Raw genomic sequence first — 19,844 nt, 5'->3', positions numbered from 1 at the left:
GCCTCCACGCGAGCGATTTCAACCGCTGCAAGCAGCGCCACCACCACGAAGAGAGGTGGCAGGCCGGGGGGAAGCCCGGTCCCCCAAGGCGCACCTCTCGGATCGCTAGAGAAGACTTTCTCACCGAGGGCGGGTCACGCTCCACCACCCACCGGTCGTCCCTCAAAGGGCCACCCACGGAGGCGCTGGGGACAGCTGGGGAACGGAGGAGTGGTCTTCGGCACGATGAGGAAAACCAGAGGCGCCCCTTACCCCGCGCGGGAGGGGCGCACCTCGCTCGAACCACCTCGACGACCTCCCCTCCGACGAGCTGAGCTGCTCCTCACGACCCACCCGCAGACCCCACGGCAGCCACCGGAGGAGGGGGGCCCCAGGGGCCGGGACGGCACCACCGCTCGGCCTCGGGCACCGGAGGGGACAGCCCGGAGCACCGCAAAGGCGCAAACGGAGCCAACGCTCGCACCACCCCGGCAAGGGCGGCACGGCGGGCCGGCGGGACAGCCCCCCCCACCGCCGCCGCCGCCGCGAAGAGGGGCCCGGCCCCGCAATGCAACAAGCACCGGAGGCCAGAGCGAGGGATGCTCGCCGGGACAGAGGACGGGCGGAAGCACGGCGAGCTCGAGCCGGATTCCGTGCCCCTAACGCCTCCCGAGGCAAACCCCACGGGCAGGGAGAGGAGAGGCCAGGGGCCCCCGCGGGCGGGACGAGAAGAGCGATCCTATTCCCCCGCAAACGGCCGTCCCTCGCCCGCCACGGATCCGTCGCGGCCGGGAGAGCACGACGTCACCACATCGATCGGAAGAAGATCCCAGAGCGGAGCCACGGGGTTCGAGCTCACCCCAGAGCCACCGAGCCGACCGGGCGGCGGTCAGCCAGCGTCACTCTGGGGAAGGGACGGCGGACAACCTCGCGGAGAGGAGAACGCCTGACACGCACGGCACGGGGCCCACGGGGGGTGTTGTCGCGACCGCCCCCGGTCCCCGCAGCGGGGAGCACAGACGCGGGCAGACGGGAGCCCACCCGCCTCGGCCTTTCCTCGCCACACCCGGTTGGGTCAGAGACGACCCGGGCCCGGGGCGGCACCGGGGAGTCGGGACACTCGCGCCGATGCCCGAGAGGCAAGGCACACGGACCCCGGCCGGGGGCTCCAGCCAGAGCAGGGCCGGCTAGCCGGGTCACGGGTACACCGGAGCACCCCCACACCTCCACAGGCCTACCTGTTTCGCGACGGGTCGCCAGACAACCGTGTCGGCGATAACCCGGCGGCCCAAAATGCCAACTCGGAGTGAAAGATACACCCCTCCCGGGGGCAGGGGGGTCGAGTCACCGGCCGCACCGCCGACTCAGAAGCGCCCGACACGGACATGTGAGCCCCAAAAAGGCCATCATCGCAGCCAGACAGGAGGCACCTAGCGCCGTCTGGTCGACCGAGAAGGGGGGGGGAAGAGAGGAGGGGGAAGAGAGGAGGGGGAAGAGAGGGGGGGAAGAGTGAGGGGGGAAGAGTGGGGGGGGAAGAGTGAGGGGGGAAGAGTGGGGGGGAAGAGTGAGGGGGGGAAGAGTGGGGGGAAGAGTGGGGGGGGAAGAGTGGGGGGGGGAAGAGTGGGGGGGAAGAGTGAGGGGGGAAGAGTGAGGGGGGGAAGAGTGGGGGGGGAAGAGTGGGGGGGAAGAGTGGGGGGGAAGAGTGAGGGGGGGAAGAGTGGGGGGGGAAGAGTGGGGGGGAAGAGTGGGGGGGGAAGAGTGGGGGGGGAAGAGTGGGGGGAAGAGTGAGGGGGGAAGAGTGAGGGGGGAAGAGTGAGGGGGAAGAAGAGTGAGGGGGGAAGAAGAGTGAGGGGGGAAGAGTGAGGGGGGAAGAGTGAGGGGGGAAGAGTGAGGGGGAAGAGTGAGGGGGGAAGAGTGAGGGGGAAGAGTGAGGGGGGAAGAGTGAGGGGGGAAGAGTGAGGGGGAGAGTGAGGGGGGAAGAGTGAGGGGGGAAGAGTGAGGGGGGAGGGGGGGAGAGTGAGGGGGGAAGAGTGCACCCTGGGCCTTCTGGTCGACCGAGAGAGGGGTTCGACCCAGGAACGCCCTCCCTGTCACCGTTGCTACACAGCGGCCGGCCCGTGGGCCTGGCCACTCGCCCACAGCCTTCCCCCACGGAGCCCCGCACGCCCGATCTGTGACTCACAGGTGACTTGCCAGAGCTCCGGCGCCACACGGACGGCCCCACTGACGGCCTCAGGCTTTCCCATGCCCCGCCCGGCTCACAGCGGGGAGGGTCCCCTCCCTCGGCAGCTGCCACCAGATCTCCGGAAAGCCAACAGAACGACATAAAAACACCGCCAGACGGAGCCCGACAACCGGCGACGACCGCCCCAAACCTGTCACCGAAACGGATCCCACCGGCGGGGCGGCCCGAAGACCACAGATCCGGAAACCTTAAGTCGAGAAAGTCCTCCCTAGGCCGAAAACACAGCCGCCCCCTCCACGCCAACCCCACAGACAGGGTCCGCCACACACGTGTCTCTGCATAGACCAAGACCGACTCGAACCAAGCCCACGACGTCTTTGACATTTGGAGATGCATCTCCGAGGGAGAAAGAACACACAGGACCCCGTCGCACGCATCATTCAGGTGACAGACAGGACACTTTCACAGTCCACACGGGGGAGAGGAAGAGGAGGTGAAGAAAACAATTCTCAAAATTTGGAGAAAACATACACGTTTCCGAGCCATCGCCACTTTCGTAAAACAGCAGAATCACGACCCCATCGAGCTCTTCCAACCACCAACCGCCTTCGCACTCTCAGGAGCCCGGCCGGGAGAACAGGGCATTCAGCCAAGCACTCACCTCACACGCTCCTCGGTCTCCCGTGAAAACCTACCACAGTCGAGTCCTCTCTCCCTTCCCCCGCCCCCGCCAACTTGCAACCGTCCACAGAGAAACGAAATAAAAGAACGGCAACACATTCTCCGCAACCAGGAGGAAAAACAAAGCGAATGGAGTGGGGGGGAAAGAGATGAGAGGGACGCAGGGAGCGAGACGAGGTGCGGAGACAAAAAGGAATGAAATAGAAAAGCGGGCAGCGCACCACGGCTCACAGCGATCACCCCCACACTTTGGGAGACTTACCGTGGAAGAATCGCTCGAGCCCAGGAGTTTGAGACCAGCCCGGGCAACACACAGCCAGTCCCCCTTTATACTAAAAAGTTAAAAAGTAACAAGTACGCCGGGATTCGTCATGGCTGGCGCCTGTAGTCCCGGCTTTTTTGGAGCCCAAGGTGGGAGGATTGCCTGAGGTCGGCAAGTGGAGGCTGCCACGGGCGTTAGCGGACGAACGCACTGCAGCAGGTTGCCCGGGCTTGCGCCTGAACTCCTCCGCGCTGGCCAAGTACCCCCCGCCTCACCTCCAAACTTGCACCCACCCTATTGATCGGTCGGCGGAGGTGTCCCAGGACAGTCTTCGGTAGGGGTAACATCCTCTGACATGGACAACTCAGGCTTTGTCACCAGGCTGGAGGAATCTGGTCCCAACTTACGGAGCCGTTTCCAGGGCGGTGTGGAGGAAACAGACTCAAAAAGGCAGGAATCAAAGACGGGACAGCACCCCGACTTGTGGCACGGCTCTTTGAAACGGCGTAGATTGGGGATGGAAGCCTCCATAGGGCCAGCAGCCACCGATGGGCTCTGAGGACAGCGACAGGCTGCATGCTCTGGGGCTCCTGGGCAGGTGGGCAGAAGCAGGTTTAGAGGGATGGCTACAGGGGCAAAAGGAAGAAAGTGAAACGCAGCTAACTGACACAACACACCACATATGCAGACTTCTTGGCACACCTGTGGAAAGATCCTTGCGTGGAGGGATGACTTAACACATCGCAGCGAGGGAGCTCCTCTGCTCCAGAGATAACCCTGACTCAGGTCCAGGCATGGTCACACTTAGTCCTATAATCCCAGAACTTCAGGAGTCTGAGGCAGGTGGATCACCAGCAGTCACAACAGCCAGACACAGCCTGGCCAACATGGGGTTTCAACCGAAAACGCAGAAGCTAGCCACGTGTGGTGATGAATGCCTGTATTCCAAGCTACTCAGTGACCTGTGGCAGGAGAATCGCTTCAACCCGGGAGGCAGAGAAAACACTGCACCGAGATGACCCCTCTGGACTCCAGCCTGAGGAACAGAAAAGGACTCCGGTTTAAAAAAAAAAAAAAAGCCGGGCGCGGTGGCTCACGCCTGTCATCCCAGCACTTTGGGAGGCCGAGGCGGGTGGATCACGAGGTCGAGAGACCGAGACCATCCTGGTCAACATGGTGAAACCCCGTCTCTCCTAAAAATACAAGAAACCAATTGGGCGTGGTGGCGCGTGCCTGTAATCCCAGCTACTTAGGAGGCTGAGGCAAGAGAATTGCCTGAGCCCACGAGGCGGAGGTTGCGGTGAGCCGAGATCGCGCCATTGCACTCCAGCCTGGGTAACAAGAGCAAAAACTCCGTCTCAAAAAAGAAAAAAAACCCAGGCCGGGCACGTTGGCTCATGCTTGTAATCGCTGCACTTTGGGGGGCCACCAAAAGAGCTACACCCCATCTCGCCTAAAAACACAAAAAAATTAGCTGGGCATGGTGGCTCGTGCCTGTAATCCCAGCTACTCAGGAGGCTGAGAGGCAGGAGAATTGCCTGAACCCAGGAAGCGGAGTTTGCGGTGAGCCGAGATTGCGGCATTCCGCTCCAGCCTGGGTGACAAGAGCGAAACTGCATCTCAAATAAAAAAAAACTCGCCAGGCATTGTTTAGTGTAGACCTGTAATCCCAGCCACTCAGCAGGCTGAATCAGAATTGCTTGAACCCGTGAAACAGCGGTTGTAGCAAGCCGAAATCACGCCACTGCACTCCCATCTGGGTGAGTGAGACCCCGCAAGGTAACAAGCACAGGAGACAAGAGCGACGGAGGCCTGCCGTGTCAGAGGACCCCGCCGCCCCCACCAGGCAGAGGCACGGGGAAGGACGGCCAGGTCCGGCCGGATTCTGTACCCCGGTGCTTCCCAGAGCAAACTCCAGAGGCCGGGAAAAGCAAGGCAAGCGGCCCCCACGGACGGGGTGAGAAGAGTCATCCCACTCACCGTGAATGGCTCTCCACCCCCCGCCAGGGATCGGTCGCGGCCCCACAGAGCATGACGTCACCACATCGATCAGAAGACTCCACAGCGGAGCCACGGGTTTTGGACTCACCCCAGAGCCACCGAGCCGACCTGGTGACAGTCAGCCAGTCCCACTCTAGGGAAGGGATGGCAGACCAGCCCGCGGATAGAACAACGCCTGACACGCACGGCCCGGAGCCCACAGAATGGGGTTGTCGCGACCGCCCCAGGTGCCCGCAACGGAGAGCACACCCGCATCGGTCTTTCCCCGGCACACCCGGTTGGGTCGGAGAATAGCCGGGACACTCCAGCTGATGCGCGAGAAGCAAAGCACAGGGACCCCAGCCGGCGGCTTCACCCAGAGCAGGGCCGGCCAGCCGGGTCACGAATACAACAGAGCAGCTCTCCACATCCAGCGCGCCAAGCTCTGCAACAGTAGGTCACCAGAGAACAGCATATCAGCAGTAACCCCGCAGCCCAAATTGCCAACTCAGAGTGAAAGATACACCCCTCCCGGGGCAGCGGTTCGAGGCACCGGCCGCACCGCCGACTCCGGCGCGTGACACGGACATCCGTACCCAAAGAGGCCACCATCGCAGCCAGACACGGAGCACCCAGGGCCGTCTGGTCGACCCCAAGACAGACTCACACGCGAGAGCAGCAGCCGGGCCAGGGCCGCCCTCCGGGTCCCCGGTGCCACGCAGGGGCCGGCCCGTGCCTCCAGGGCGAGACCCTTTCGGCCGTCCCCTCCCACGCGAGGGACACACGAGGGACCGCTCTCCGACTCGGAAGACAAGGATCACAGCAGAGGGACCGCGGCGGGGCGCGGCACCCCGGGAGGCCGGCGCGGGACGGCCACCGACTCCCCACGGGGACTCGGAAGAGAGATTCGGCGGGTGCCTCCGGCGGCCGGGGCCGGCGCAGGCCCGCCACAGGGCCGGGGAAGGGCGTCCCCGGCCACCCGCGCCACGCCCAGAGGGCCCCCGTCGCGGGTCGGGCCTCGGGGGCTACGGCGCGCCGGTCGACTCGCCCCGGCAGCCCCCGCACCTCGCTCGGGCCCGGCCGCTCGGCGACGGCCTTCCCCCCGCGGAGCCCCGCACGCCCGAGCTCTGACTCCCCGGCGACTCGCCAGCGCTCCGGCGCCACGCGGACGGCCCCGCCGACCGCCGCAGGCTTTCCGGAGCCCCGCCCGGCTCCCCGCGGGGACGGTCCCCTCCCTCGGCAGCTGCCGCCGGAGCTCCGGCGCGCCAAGAGGACGATCTACAAGCGGCCGCCAGGTGGAGCCCGACCACCGGCGACGACCGTCCCCGAACCCGTCGCTGCAACTTCCACCTCCGGTTCAAGCGATTCTCCTGCCTCAGGCTCCCAAATAGCTAGGATGACAGGCATGTGTCACCATGCCTGGCTATTTTTTTTCTCCGTATTTTTAGTAGAGACGAGGTTTTGCCATGTTGCTCAGGCTGGTCTTGCACTCCCGACCTCGGGTGACCTGCCCGCTTCAGCCTTCCGAAGTGCTGGGATTACAGGCGTGAGCCACCATGCCCGGCCAGAAGTACCTTTTTTTAAGGTTAGAGACGGTCTGAGATCTTCCCTGCAAAATCTTTGCCTTGGCACGTGGGTCTCAGAGAGTCTCCTTTATGTCAATCAATCATGGCTGGCTTGAAGACTGACGTGGGAACTGACTCACACCTCTACCTGCTTTCCTGGAAGAAAACCAGAACTAACTACAGAAAGGAATCAACATCACAGCGGTGTCACTCTCTGGCTTGTCATTCTTCCTTCCTTCCTTCCTTCCTTTCTTCCTTTCTTTTTCTATCCAGTCTCCCTCCTTTTCTCTTTCGCTCCTCCTTTTAAGATGAAGCTACATTTTAAAAGTCTCCACAAGGTTTTCATCCCCCTAAGAGGAAAGGTTCAACCCTTATTCATTTTGAGGGTATTTGACAAAGAAAGGGCTTTCCTGTAAAGCGTTAAAACAACCTGAGAGCAACGCAGCCCCTCTTGGGGTGCTTAAGTAGAAAAGATGTGACCCCGGAGAATGTGACCCAACAGGAGGCTGAAATAAGTCAGCCATGGGGGAGGCAGCCAAGAGACAGGCACAGGACATCGGAGAGCCAGTTTGCTGTCTCATAAACGAGTGCTCACCAGAAGGACATTTATTTCGGTTTGCTAGGTGACTTCTGAGCAGTCACTACCCCTCTCTGAGTAGCAATTTCCTCTCCGGTGAATTGGACTTCGTTACGGCCAACGGCAGGGGCCAGATAGAGAAAGCAAAGGAGCAAAGTGAGTTAGCGGACGGGGTGAGGGCGGGAAGGGGTGTGAACTAGAGAACGATACGTGCCCCTTAACTGGAAATCAGGACTCAGCTCCAGGCAGGAAGGATGCCCAGTGTAGCCCAGAGCCTACCTTTCTGTCCGAACAACACGAAAGTCTGACATTGGAAAGTGAAATCTCCCTATTTTTCAAATGCTGACCATGAATTCCATCCGAAAAGGACAGAAAAGCAATAATCAAAGGAGACGCAACCACAAACCCGCTGCGCAGCTCCTCCAGAACGTTCTCTGGGAGTGGAAGATGGGATTCGGCTCGCAAACCATCGTTGCCTCGTCTCGGTATCAGATCATATCTGAAAACCCTCTGAAGCTTTCACAGTCTACGTAACAACCGTTTGAGACTCTGGCTTCAGGAAGAACTTTGTTCAAACCCATTTCAAGCTCTTTCTCTTTCCACGTGCGTGACGTCCGACAAGTGTCTGAACCTCTCTAAGTTCCGCCATCCTCCCCTGGTATTATGCATCTGAAAAGATGGAATGAGAAAAGAGGCACAGAATGCTACCCCCAGTGTCTAGAGTGCTCTATCGATGACTATCGTGACTCTCCGCCTTCACCATGACGTGACAATGCGTACTTTGACATCCGGATGACTCTAAGCAAAGACATAACTGGATGAACTGCTGGCTGAATGTGTTCCCCAGGAACACAGCAGGAAATTCCCCTGGAGGAGCATCGGCCAAGACACAGATGACGCAGAAAGGCTTCATGACAGTCACTGCAGGCCACAGGCTGCTCTTGAGTTCCTCTCCTGAATCACTAGGTCTGGGGACCTAGAGAATTCAAAGCCCTATGGGTGAAAAAATGAAACGGATGCCTGCAACTCAAGTAAGAGAAAATCAAAACAATTCAACATTTTAGATTCTAAGCTTGTTTTTCAGTCTTTCTGTCTTGTGTAGTCATTTTAGATTTACCAAATAATTTTAAAAATCGTTCAGGAGGTTCTCCTATACCCTTGCCAAGTCTCCCCAGTTTAAAATTTTTTATTTATTTATTGAAAATGGGGTTTCACTACGTTGCCCAGGCTGGTCTCGAACTCCTGGGCTCAAGAGTTCCTCCCACCTCAGCCTCCCAAAGTGCTGGAATTACAGGCATGAACCACCACGCCCAGCCAGTTTCCCTTCTTGCTAACATCTTACATAATCTTAGTAAATGTGTCACAGCTGAAAAGTCAACACGGGTGCATTATTCTTAACTCCATTCTAGACTTCATTACAATTTCACCCGTCTCTCCATTTGTGTCCTCATTTACGATTTCTGTTCCAGGATCCCATCCAAGGTACCACACTGCATTTCGCTGTAGCATCTCCTGTCTCCTCTGATGTGTCCATTTCTCAGTCTTTCCTTAGTTTTCATGAACTTGGCAGTCTTAGGAGGAAACACTGCTCAGGTATTTTGCAGAATGTCCTCCAGTCTGGGTTTTTCTGGTGTATTTCTCACGATTAGGTTGGAGTTTGGGTTTCGGGGAAGAACACCGCAAAGCTGAAACGTCCTTCCTCCTTACATCATATCCAAAGTTGCATGGTAGCCACGTGGCTTCCTCGGTGATGTTGACCTTTATCACTTGGTTAGGGTGGTGTTTGCCAGGTTTCACCTCTTTCAAATTCGTGGGTTTTTTTCCTTCTCACACTTTCTTCTTTGGACGCAAACCACTAAGTCAAGCCCACATTTTGTGGGAGGTGGGAGGAGATGAGGAAGACTAAGCAGCTCCTCCCGGAGTCAGAGTGTCTACGCATACTACATGTGAGCAGCGACTGGCCGCGTGCCATAGCTCGTACTTGCCATCCAAGAACTTTGGGAGGCTTTTGGGGAGGACGGCTCGAGGCCAGGAGTTTGAGACTAGCCTAGGCGACTTAGCGAGACCCCATCTCTACAAAAAGTTTTCAAATTCTCTGGGTATAGCGGCATGTGACTGTAGTCCCAGCTACTTGGGAGGCTGAGGCAGGAGGATTGCTTGAGCCCGAGAGTTTGAAGCTGCAGTGAGCCATGACTGTGCCACTGCACTCTAGGCTGGGTGGCATTGCAAGACCCTGCCTGAAAAAAAAAACATGTAAGTAATAATCTTTCATTCTTGTGTGGCTCTGTATCCCCACTTTAAGGAAGTGGAAATGGAGGCCCAGAACAGTTAAATGTCTTTCCCACAGTGGCCAAGTAATCTATAAGACAACAGAGCTTAGGTTCAAACCTCCGTGGCTCTGCCCTCAAAGCCCATCCTTTTTTTTTTTTTTTGGAAACGGAGTTTTGTTCCTGTCACCCAGGCTGGAGTGCAATGGCGCGATCTCGGCTCACCGCAACCTCCGCCTCCCGGGTTCAGGCAATTCTCCTGCCTCAGCCTCCTGAGTAGCTGGGATGACAGGCACGCGCCACCATGCCCAGCTAATTTTTTGTATTTTTAGGAGAGACGGGGTTTCACCATGTTGACCAGGATGGTCTCGATCTCTCGACCTCGTGATCTCCCTGCCTCAGCCTCCCAAAGTGCTGGGATTACAGGCATGAGCCACCACGCCCAGCCAAAGCCCTGATTCCGTGTCTTTATTGTGAACAGTGCTGTGACGAACATACTAGTGCATGTGTCTTTTTGGTAGAACGAGTTCTTTTCTTTTGGATGTGCGCCCACGGGATTCCTGGGTCAAAGAGCAATTCTGTTTTCAGCTCCTTGAGAAATCTCCAAACTGCTTTCCACAGTGGTTGAACTAACTTACATCCTCGCTGACGGTGTATAAGCATTTCCTTTTCAACGCAGCCTTGCCAGCATCTGCTGTTTCTTGACTTTTTAATAATAACTGTTCTGACTGGTGCAAGTTGGTGTCTCTCTGTAGTTTTGATTTGCACTTCTCCGATGATTAGTGATGCTGAGCTGTTTTCATGTTTGTTGACCTTTTGTGTATCTTCTATTGCGTATTCTCTATTTGTTGAGACATTGTTCTCCTGGTTCTCTTTCAGTTCTTTTTCTATATTTCCTTTCACTTTCTGTCCATGCTTAAGACAGTTTATATAAAGTTTCTGTCTAATAATTCCTATGTCTGGGCTTCCTCAGCTCAGGGACAGTTTCTGTTCATTTCTTTTTTTCCTCTGAATTGACCTTTTTTTTTTTTTTTTTTTTTTGCATGCCTCATAATTTTTGGTGGAAGATTTGACATTTTGAGCATGATAATGTGGTAACTCTGGGAATCAGTTTCTCTCCTCCCCAGAATCTCTTGTTATTTCTTAAACAGCCCTATAGCGTGGGTTGCAATGATGACACTGGGTAAATTACCTTATCCACAATCGCCTTGGTAATAAATTGTGGAGTCAGGATTCAACGCCGATTCTCTACTCTATCCTTTCTAGTCTCATTTTATTCAGTATCCTAAAAATCTGAATCTTCCCCATGGCTTTACTCCCATTTCAGTGAATCTCAGATCTGTACCTCCAGCTCCCGCCTCTCTTGAATGGCAGATGACTAGATTTCCACCTACTTACAAACGCTATCACGAATTTCAAACTCAGGCAGGCTTCAAGTACATGTATCTTACTCTCCTGTTTCCCCGAATTTTCCCGACATTTTCTTCTGTCCCGTCGTTAGGAATCCCTTCCATTTCTCAGTTAAAGGACAGGACCATCCACCCACCTCTCCCAGATAAATCCAAGGCGAGCTTTTGGATTTATCCTCACGGGCCAAATCCCTCCTGAAATAGGAAACTGAAACCAACTCCTGAACCCTCGGGCTGATCTTGGAAGAGAAACCCCCGCCCGAGGTCGGGTGCCCCTCCCCACCTGGCGGACCGGATTTCAGGCGCGTGCCGGCGACCGTCCCCGCTAGGGACGCTGCGCCCGCCGGGTGCGGGGCGGGGTTCCGGCCGCAGCGGCCCCCGCCCAGCGCCCGGGTCAGGGAGAGCCTGGAAGCCGGAAGCAGCGAGAGCCAGCAGCGCCCAATCGCCCAGCGCGGGGAGCCGGCCGGATCCTCTGGCAGGTGCGTGGGCCCCGCGGGGTGGGGATGGGGGGTGGGGGGTGGGGGGCCGCCAAGGGTCCCTGGAGTCCTGGCCAGGAAGCGGCCCGCGCGCCCTGCGCGGCGCCTTCTCCGCCCGCGGCTGCGCCCCCGCCGTGCGCGGCGTCGGCGCTGTAGGCCTGACCCGGCCGTGGGGCGCGGGGTGGGCGCGGTGGTGCAGCCCGCGCCTTCGGGGACGGATGTCGCGGTGGTTCCGCTCTGCCCGGCGGTGCACCCGGGTGACGAGAAACTGGGTGGGGTGGGGGGGGCGCCCACCGGAGCGGGCACTCACACCCTGCGTCTCCGGACCCCTTGCCGTGTTCGAGAAAATGAGCGATGAGCAGTAGAAATCGGTGTTCCTTGTTTTCAGAAGGCCGAACGGCTTTCTCTCCTAAATCAAGAGGGTGGTTTGGTGAATAATCGGGATTATCTGACCTTGTGAGTCACCGGGAACCCAGTGATAGAAACAAAGTTGAAAACCTCTCAGTGAAATCATTCCTGCGGGGAGGGCCGAATGATTCACCCAGGGACTGAGTTGATAGATCTCGGCGTCGAGAAAACCAAGGCACTGCGAAATATTCAAGCCCAAGCGCTTTTGATTCTGGACTGCCGGATGGCAATAATTATATGACAATATCCAGGCACAGTGTGATGATAAAGTGGAAACTCGCTCTCAGTATATGCGTCATTTGATTCGATCATTTATTACATAAACACTTATTAGGTCCTGCCTGTGTGCGTAGAGCTGCTTAATGCCATGTAGGACTGGAATCAAAGGAGTACTTTTGTTGTTTGGGGGTTTCATAATCCCATCAGGAAGGTGCGTTACTGATGCCATTTGGGTCCAAAACGCAGGTAGCGTCAGAAGGCTTTCTGGAATCTGGACTTTAAAATTCATGAGTGAAATCGTTCTTAGTAAGCAAGCTTTGACTGAATGCTCCCTGTATATCAAAAGTGATCTTAGTCTGCGGTGACTCATTTCGGAAGGCGGAGGCTCTAGAATCAAGACTGCCCAGAAAGGGACTCCTCGGGGTTGTCCGAGAGGAGGAAATGCTAGTGGGGCAGACAAAGACCTGTGAAGCGGGAGGCCACCTGATTCCACCTAGCCAATGGTTTTCTAGATAGAGCAGCCAGGAGTTTGTGAGGAGGCGTGCTGAGGGTGTCTTAGGAACTGGGGCTGGGCCCTGCCGTCTTTGGATGGAAGACCCTCCGTGAATGTTGTTTTGGGAAGAAGCTGGGAAGGGGCACAAGCTGGAGTGACCGTACAGATTTGCCTTAGATCAGGCGTCCCCAGACTTTTTACACAGGGGGCCGGTTCACTGTCCCTCAGACCGTGGGAGGGCCGCCACATACTGTGCTCCTCTCACTGACCACCAATGAAAGAGGTGCCCCTTCCTGAAGTGCGGTGGGGGGGGGGGCGGATACATGGCCTCAGGGGGCCGCATGCGGCCCGCGGGCCAGAGTTTGGGGACGCCTGCCTTAGAGGATAACCAGCCCCTAGCCCGGTGTCTGCCACGGCTCATGTGTTGGTAATTGGCGCTGATGAAAATGTGAAGTAACGGTATTTAGAGCACGCTTTTGAAACCAGGAGGAACCGGTGGCACGTGTCGGCTAGGAAGCTGTTAACCCAGCATTTTAGAGAGCGTCGAGACGACTCTACAGAAAGAGAGAAGTCAAGGCGTGACTGGAGATTTCACAAAAGCCAAAGTGTGCCTTTCAGTACCTCCCACGGAGCCGCAGGTGCTAAGAACAGCCGGGAGATTGACGTTTACAGTGTTTGTACTCTGGCCCAGGCGCCGCAGCTCACACCTGTAACCCTAGCACTCCGGGCGGCTGAGGCAGGAGGATCGCTGGAGCCCAGGACTTTGTGACCAGCCTGGGCAACATAGTAGACCCTGCCTGTACAAAAATTCGCTGGGCATGGTGGTGCAGGCCTGTGGTCCCAGCTACTAAGGAGGCTGAGGTGAGAGGATCGCTGGGAGAGAGGTCGAGGTTGCCGTGTGCTGTGACAGTGACCGACCGCACCACTGTACTCCAGCCTGGGAGACAGAGCCAGACCAAGTCTCGAATACAATGAAATGAGTATGCTTTGATTTCACAACTAAGATGGTTAAGATGGTAAATTTTACCTTCTGCACCTTTGACCACCATTTTTTTAAAGGCTAAAAAAATGTTTCTACTCCTTGATTCAGTAATTCCACTTCTGGCCATCTACTTTAAGAAAACAACGACAGAGATTTGGCCAAAAAATAGATGTACAAACGTTCTATTCCAAGTGTCTTTCTAATAGTGAACACTTTTAAATCATGAAATATCTGATGACTTGCGGAAGGCTGAAATTGATGCAAAGCTTCTGTAACCGCTAAGAATACCTTCAAAGCATATTGAGTGGCATGGGAAGCACATCATTAAAAGCTAAATAAGCTGTGAAGATGAAAGTCCTTTTTTTAAAAAAAAAAAGTGAAATAAGAGCAACTCTCTATAGCATCAAATCCAGAATATTAATAATTTAGAAAATAGAATGATACAAGAAAGAATAATACCAGAAAAAAATTCTTCAAATACCAACAGTGGGGGCTGGGTGCGGCAGCTCACACCTGTACTCCCAGCACTTTGGGAGGCAAAGGTGGGTGGATAACTTGAACTCAGAAGTGGGAGACCATCCTGGCCAACGTGGTGAAACCCCGTCTCTACTACAAGTACAAAACTTCGCTGGGCGCGGTGGTTTGTGCCTGTAGTCTCAGCTACTCAGAGGCTGAGGCAGGAGATTACTTGAACCTGGGAGGCAGAAGGTTGTGGGGAGCTAAGATCCTGCCACTGCACTCCGGCCTGGGTCACAGAGCAAGGCTGGCTCCAAAAAACAAACAAACATCAACAGTCGGGTGTTTTTTAAAAACAACTTTATTGACCATAATACGTACAACTATTATGTATCCAAAAAATGCTATTTAAAAAATGTATTGGGGTGCCATTTACATACCATTAAATTCACTGATTTTAATTGTACAATTCAATAATTGTTTTTCTTTTGAGATAGGGTCTCTGTCGCCCAGGCTGGAGTACAGTGGCATGATCACAGCTCACTGTAGCCTGCACCTCCCAGGCTCAAGTGATCCTCCCACATATCTCCCGAGTAGCAGGGACCACTGGTGTGTGCCACCACACCCAACTAATTTTGGTATTTTTGGTAGAGATAGGGTTTCACCGTGTTGGCCAGGCTAGTCTCAAAACTCCTGGGTTCAAGTGACCCACTCTGCTTGCTCTCCCAAAGAGCTAGGGTTACAGGCATGAGCCACATTGTCTGGCCCAGTTCAAAGTTTTTAACGATTGGCCACATTGTGCACCATCATTGCAGTCTACTTTTGAACATTTCCATCATTTTAGGTGCTTTTTCTTTTTTCTTCATAGTGATTAACTTTTCACACGAAAAAAATCGTTCCAACTTTGATTCGGTAGTACCACTCAAGTATTATCTTCTAAGAGGGTTGTAGGAGATGCAAACAAGGACTTGTGCTGTAAGGATGTTTATCGTAGCTTTTTATGAGACCAAAAATTCAAAATGATTTCATTTTCCAACAATAAATCACGTACGGTCCCTATCTGATAGCCTCTATGAAAAATGTTTTTCATTTCACCCTCCTATCTACGCACAGATGCTACTTAGTGAATGCGAGAGGCAGTGAACAAATGAAACTTGTACGTAACGTTATGGAAAAGGCAGAATTGCATCCAGAGGCTTCAGTTTCACCCAACCTCAAATGAAAGATTAAAAAATAGGAATCCCTACTGTGTTCCTTCATCGTGTCCTGGATGGGGGATACAGCACCGGGCGAGGAAGGGCTGGGCTCCCAGGGAGAGAGGGACTGTAATATATCACAGCATGTGTCAAGACTTAGAGGACCAAGCTGTGAGTTTCTTCCTCCTGAAGAAAAGGCCAGCGTGGCCAGGAGGGAATGGGACAGCCACTGGCCTTGAACCATGATAAGCAATTTGTATTTTCTTCGAAATGTGATTTTTTAAAAAATCAAGATTCCTCCAGGTAGAGTGTGGAGAAGAGATTGAACACGGGTGCAACAGGAGTGGGAGCCAGTGAGGAGGAGAGGGCATGGGCCAGGCTGGCAGCAGTTTCTATGGATGGGGGCTGTACTGGGGGCTGTGACGGAAGAGATACAGCTGGCAGAAGGGGGTGGGGTGCAGCGAGTCAAGAATAGCACCCAGTGGTTGCCTCCAGCCGAGAGGGGTGAAGAGGTCTAGGCTGAGGAGCTGGCGCCTCTGTGGTGCCAAGGAGACCCAGAGGTGAGGTGTCCGGGAGGCAGTGGCATTGTGTCCTCCATTGGAAGCCCAGGGAATGGGTACCACCATCCGACACACAGAGAGCAAAGGCACTAGGTCGGGCAGGGCCTCCGGCCTGTAGGAGTGGGAAGTCCAGGGGCAGGGAGAGCAAAGGAGAAACGCGGAGCGCAGTGGCGGTGCGGAGCGGCGGGCTTTCGGCGACTCCGCTTAGTCCCCGGACACGCGGGGCCCACCGCAGAGAGCCCGACCAGCCTGCCCAAACTGACACAGGACCCGGAACGCGATCCCAAAACTTACACGGGACCCGAACGCGATCCCAAAACTGACACAGGACCCAGAACGCGATCCCAAAACTTACACGGGACCCGAACGCGATGCCCAAACTAACACGGGACCCGAACGCGATCCCGAAACTAACACGGGACCCGAACGCCATCCCGAAACTAACACGGGACCCGAACGCGATCCCGAAACTAACACGGGACCCGAAGGCGATCCCGAAACTAACACGGGACCCAGAACGCGATCCCAAAGCTAACACGGGACCCGAACGCGATCCCCAAACTAACACGGGACCCGAACGCGATCCCAAAACTAACACGGGACCCGAACGCGATCCCAAAACTTACACGGGACCCAGAACGCGATCCCAAAACTAACACGGGACCCAGAACGCGATCCCAAAACTAACACGGGACCCGAACGCGATCCCAAAACTAACACGGGACCCGAACGCGATCCCAAAACTCACACGGGACCCGAACGCGATCCCAAAACTTACAGGGGACCCAGAACCGCGATCCGCAAACTAACACAGAACCCAGAACTGCGCGCTCTCCAAACTAACACTGGACTTGGAATGCGATCCCCTAACTCGCACAGGACCCAGAGCTGCGAGCCCAAACTGACACGGGCCCGGAACCGCTATCGCCAGACTTACTCAGCACGTGGAACCGCGATCCCCAGACTAACACAGGACTTGGAACCGGTGCAGCCAAACAGCAGCTTACTTGGCAGGGAGCCTGTTGGACGTGACTCCTTGCTGCTTTTTTTTTTTTTTTTTTTTTTTGGAGACACGGTCTAGCTTTGTAGCCCAGCCTGGAGTGCAATTGAGTGATCTCGGCTCACTGCAACCTCCACCTCCCGCGTTCAAGCAATTGCCCTTCCTCAGCCTCCTGAGTAGCTGGGACTACAGGCGCCTACCATTACACCTGGCTAATTTTTGTATTTTTAGTAGAGACGGGGTTTCACCCTGTTGGCCAGGGTGGTCTTGATCTCCTGACCTTGTGATCTGCCTGCCTCTGCCTCCCAAAGTGCTGGGATTACAGGCGTGAGTCACCGCGCCTGGCCTGTTTTGTTTTCTGAGACAGAGTCTTGTTCTGTGGCCAGGCTGGAGTGCAATGGCGTGAGCTCAGCTCACTGCAGCCTCTGCTTGGGTGCGTGTGTGTGCGCGCGGGCGCGCCTTTAACTCTTGCCTTTCCTTGGAAACCTAACACCCGGAAGGCAGAGGTTGCAGCGAGGGGAGATCTGACACCTCACTCCAGCCTGTACAACAGATTGAGACCCTGTCTCAAAGGAAAAAGAAAGAAGAAGAAGAAAGGCTGGGTGCGGTGGCTTGGCCTGGGTTCAAGCGATACTCCTGCCTCAGCCTCCCAAGTAGCTGGGATTATAGGCTCCCGCCACTGCACTTGGCTCAGGTTTGTATTTTTAGTAGAGACAGGGTTTCACCATGTTGGCCAGAATGGTCTCCATCTCCTGGCCTCCTGGATCCACCCACCTCAGCCTCCCAAAGTGCTAGGATTACAGGCATGAGCCACCGCGCCTGGCCTTTCTTTTTTTTTTTTCTTTGAGACAGGGTCTCACTCTGTTGCCCAGGCTGGAGTGAGGTGTCAGATCTCCCCTCACTGCAACCTCTGTCTTCCGGGTGTTAGGTTTCCAAGGGAAGGCAAGGGTTAAAGAAAGACACACACACACACACACACACACACACACACACACGAGAGAAAGAGAGAGAGAGAGAGAGAGAGCGCGAGCGAGCTGGACAGCAACTGTCCAGCATGAAACCAGCAAATGATGGACAGAAAGCCTGCATTTGCCATCAAGCGCTCCCTTCTCTCGTGCTCTGTGTGTGTGTGTGTGTGTGTGTGTGTGTGTGTGTGTGTGTGCTGTGTGTATATATGTCTTTCTTTAACCCTTGCCTTCCCTTTGAAACCTAACACCCAGAAGGCAGCTGTGAGCCCAGATCTGCCACAGCACTCCAGCCTGGGAGACAGAGTGAGACCCTGTCTCAAAAGAAAAAAAAAGGCCGGGCGCGGTGGCTAAGCCTGTCATCCCAGCACTTTGGGAGGCCGAGGCGGGTGGATCACGAGGTCGAGAGATTGAGACCATCCTGGTCAACAAGGTGAAACCCCGTCTCTACTAAAAATACAAAAAATTAGCTGGGCATGGTGGCGCGTGCCTGTAATCCCAGCTACTCAGGAGGCTGAGGCAGGAGAATTGCCTGAACCCGGGAGGCGGAGGTTGCGGTGAGCCGAGATCGCGCCATTGCACTCCAGCCTGCGTAACAAGAGCGAAACTCCGCCTCAAAAGAAAAAAAAACAAAAAGTAGGGGGAGGCTGGCCCAGTAGCTCACGCCTGCACCTGCCATCTCAGCATTTTGAGAGGCCGGGGCAGGCGGATCACTTGAGATCTGGAGTTCCAGACCAGCCTGGCCAACATGGCAAAACTCTGACTCTGCTAAAAATACAAAAATGAGCCAGGCATTGTGGTGGGCGCCTGTAATCTCAGCTACTTGGGAGGCTGAGGTAGGAGAATCGCTTGAATCCAGGAAATGGAGATTGCAGTGAGCTGAAATCATACCAGTGCATTCCGGCCTGGGCAACAGAGCGACTCTGTCTCAAAAAAAAAAAAAAAAAAATTGAAAAATAGTTACCGGAAATTAAACCCAATATTTCGCCATGTATTAGTTTATTGTTAAATACATATTTCAGAGCAAAATATGCTAATTTTTCTTAAAAGTAATTCATTTCTGTATGTGAGAATGTACGGTACGGGAAAAGAATTAAATGAACACAAACTGGGTGCAGTGGCTCACACCTGGAATCCCAGCATTTTGGGAGGCTGAGGCAGGCGGATTCCTTGAGGTCAGAAGTTTGAGCGCAGCCTGGCCAACATGGTGAAACCTTGTCTCTACTAAAACTACAAAAATGAGCCACACGTGGTGGTGCATGCCTGTAGTCCCAGCTACTTGGGAGGCTGAGGTGGGGAAGCTGAGGCAGGAGAATCACTGAAACCAGGGAGGCGGAGGTTGTAGTGAGTCGAGACTGTGCCTCTGCACTCCAGCCTGGATGACAAAGTGAGATTCCATCTCCAAAAAAAAAAGAATTAAATTAACCCAACTGCAGAATAGATATGTGTATCCACACACATACATAATCCATTTAAATGCAGTTGTATATTTTTATTTCCAGTTGTTCCGTTTTCCCCCAGAATGTCTTCACAGAAACCCACATAATAAGTCTTTCGGAATGCATAGAATTATATATATATATAGATAGATAGATATGGTTTCACTATCACATAATGTTAATTTTGAGTTTAGAAATAAAAGCTTCCATGTTCTTGAGTCACACGCTTGATGTATAACTGAAATCTGTCATGTTTTTATTAAGATGTATATGATAAAGAGCCTATACAAAGGGGTTTTTGGCGTTGTAATATCAGCCATAAAAGCTAGAAATGATTCTTAAACCAACACACATGTTGCAAGCTAGGATGTTATACTTCGTGATGTTCCATGTATAACATGATGACACTATCTTTCTTAAGATAAGATTTTCCCATGGTTTGCATATAGAATAATGCTACATTCACTGTCAATTATGTTTACCTAAGAGTCCTTAAAACCTTTTTTTCCTACAGGATGGTGATGGGAATCTTTGCCAATTGTGTCTTCTGTTTGAAAGTGAAGTACTTACCTCGGCGGCAGAAGAAAAAGCTACAAGCTGACATTAAGGAAAACGGTGGAAAGTTTTCCTTTTCCTTCAATCCTCAGGTATTTCCAAATCTCATCAACGACAGTGTGATAAAACACGGTGCATTCAGGGAAGAGGGGGCACGGTTAGTAGAGGAAGCGAAGATTAGCAGCAGGAG

General features: G+C 54.3%; 1 protein-coding gene and 1 long non-coding RNA gene across 3 annotated transcripts in view; one reads left to right on the top strand and one right to left on the bottom strand.

Annotated features, from left to right (window-relative positions):
- LOC141583167 (uncharacterized) overlaps window positions 1–6,190 on the bottom strand; it is a 29,884-nt gene extending 23,694 nt beyond the window's left edge. For both annotated transcript variants that reach the window (XR_012515885.1, XR_012515886.1), the window contains exon 1: window positions 6,153–6,190. This is a non-coding gene — a long non-coding RNA (uncharacterized LOC141583167). The remainder of the gene's footprint in view (window positions 1–6,152) is intronic.
- A 5,092-nt stretch (window positions 6,191–11,282) lies between these two features.
- The window catches only part of LOC141579950 (protein mono-ADP-ribosyltransferase PARP4-like), a 96,134-nt gene continuing 87,572 nt past the window's right edge, over window positions 11,283–19,844 (top strand). The window contains exons 1-2 of the mRNA XM_074392504.1: window positions 11,283–11,384; window positions 19,614–19,746. Coding sequence (XP_074248605.1) covers window positions 19,615–19,746 — 132 coding nt within the window. The 5' untranslated portion in view covers window positions 11,283–11,384; window position 19,614. The remainder of the gene's footprint in view (window positions 11,385–19,613; window positions 19,747–19,844) is intronic.

This window comes from Saimiri boliviensis (genome assembly GCF_048565385.1).
Source record: "Saimiri boliviensis isolate mSaiBol1 chromosome 16 unlocalized genomic scaffold, mSaiBol1.pri SUPER_16_unloc_1, whole genome shotgun sequence".
NCBI lineage: Eukaryota > Metazoa > Chordata > Mammalia > Primates > Cebidae > Saimiri > Saimiri boliviensis.
This window is presented reverse-complemented; position numbering and strand designations above follow the sequence as displayed.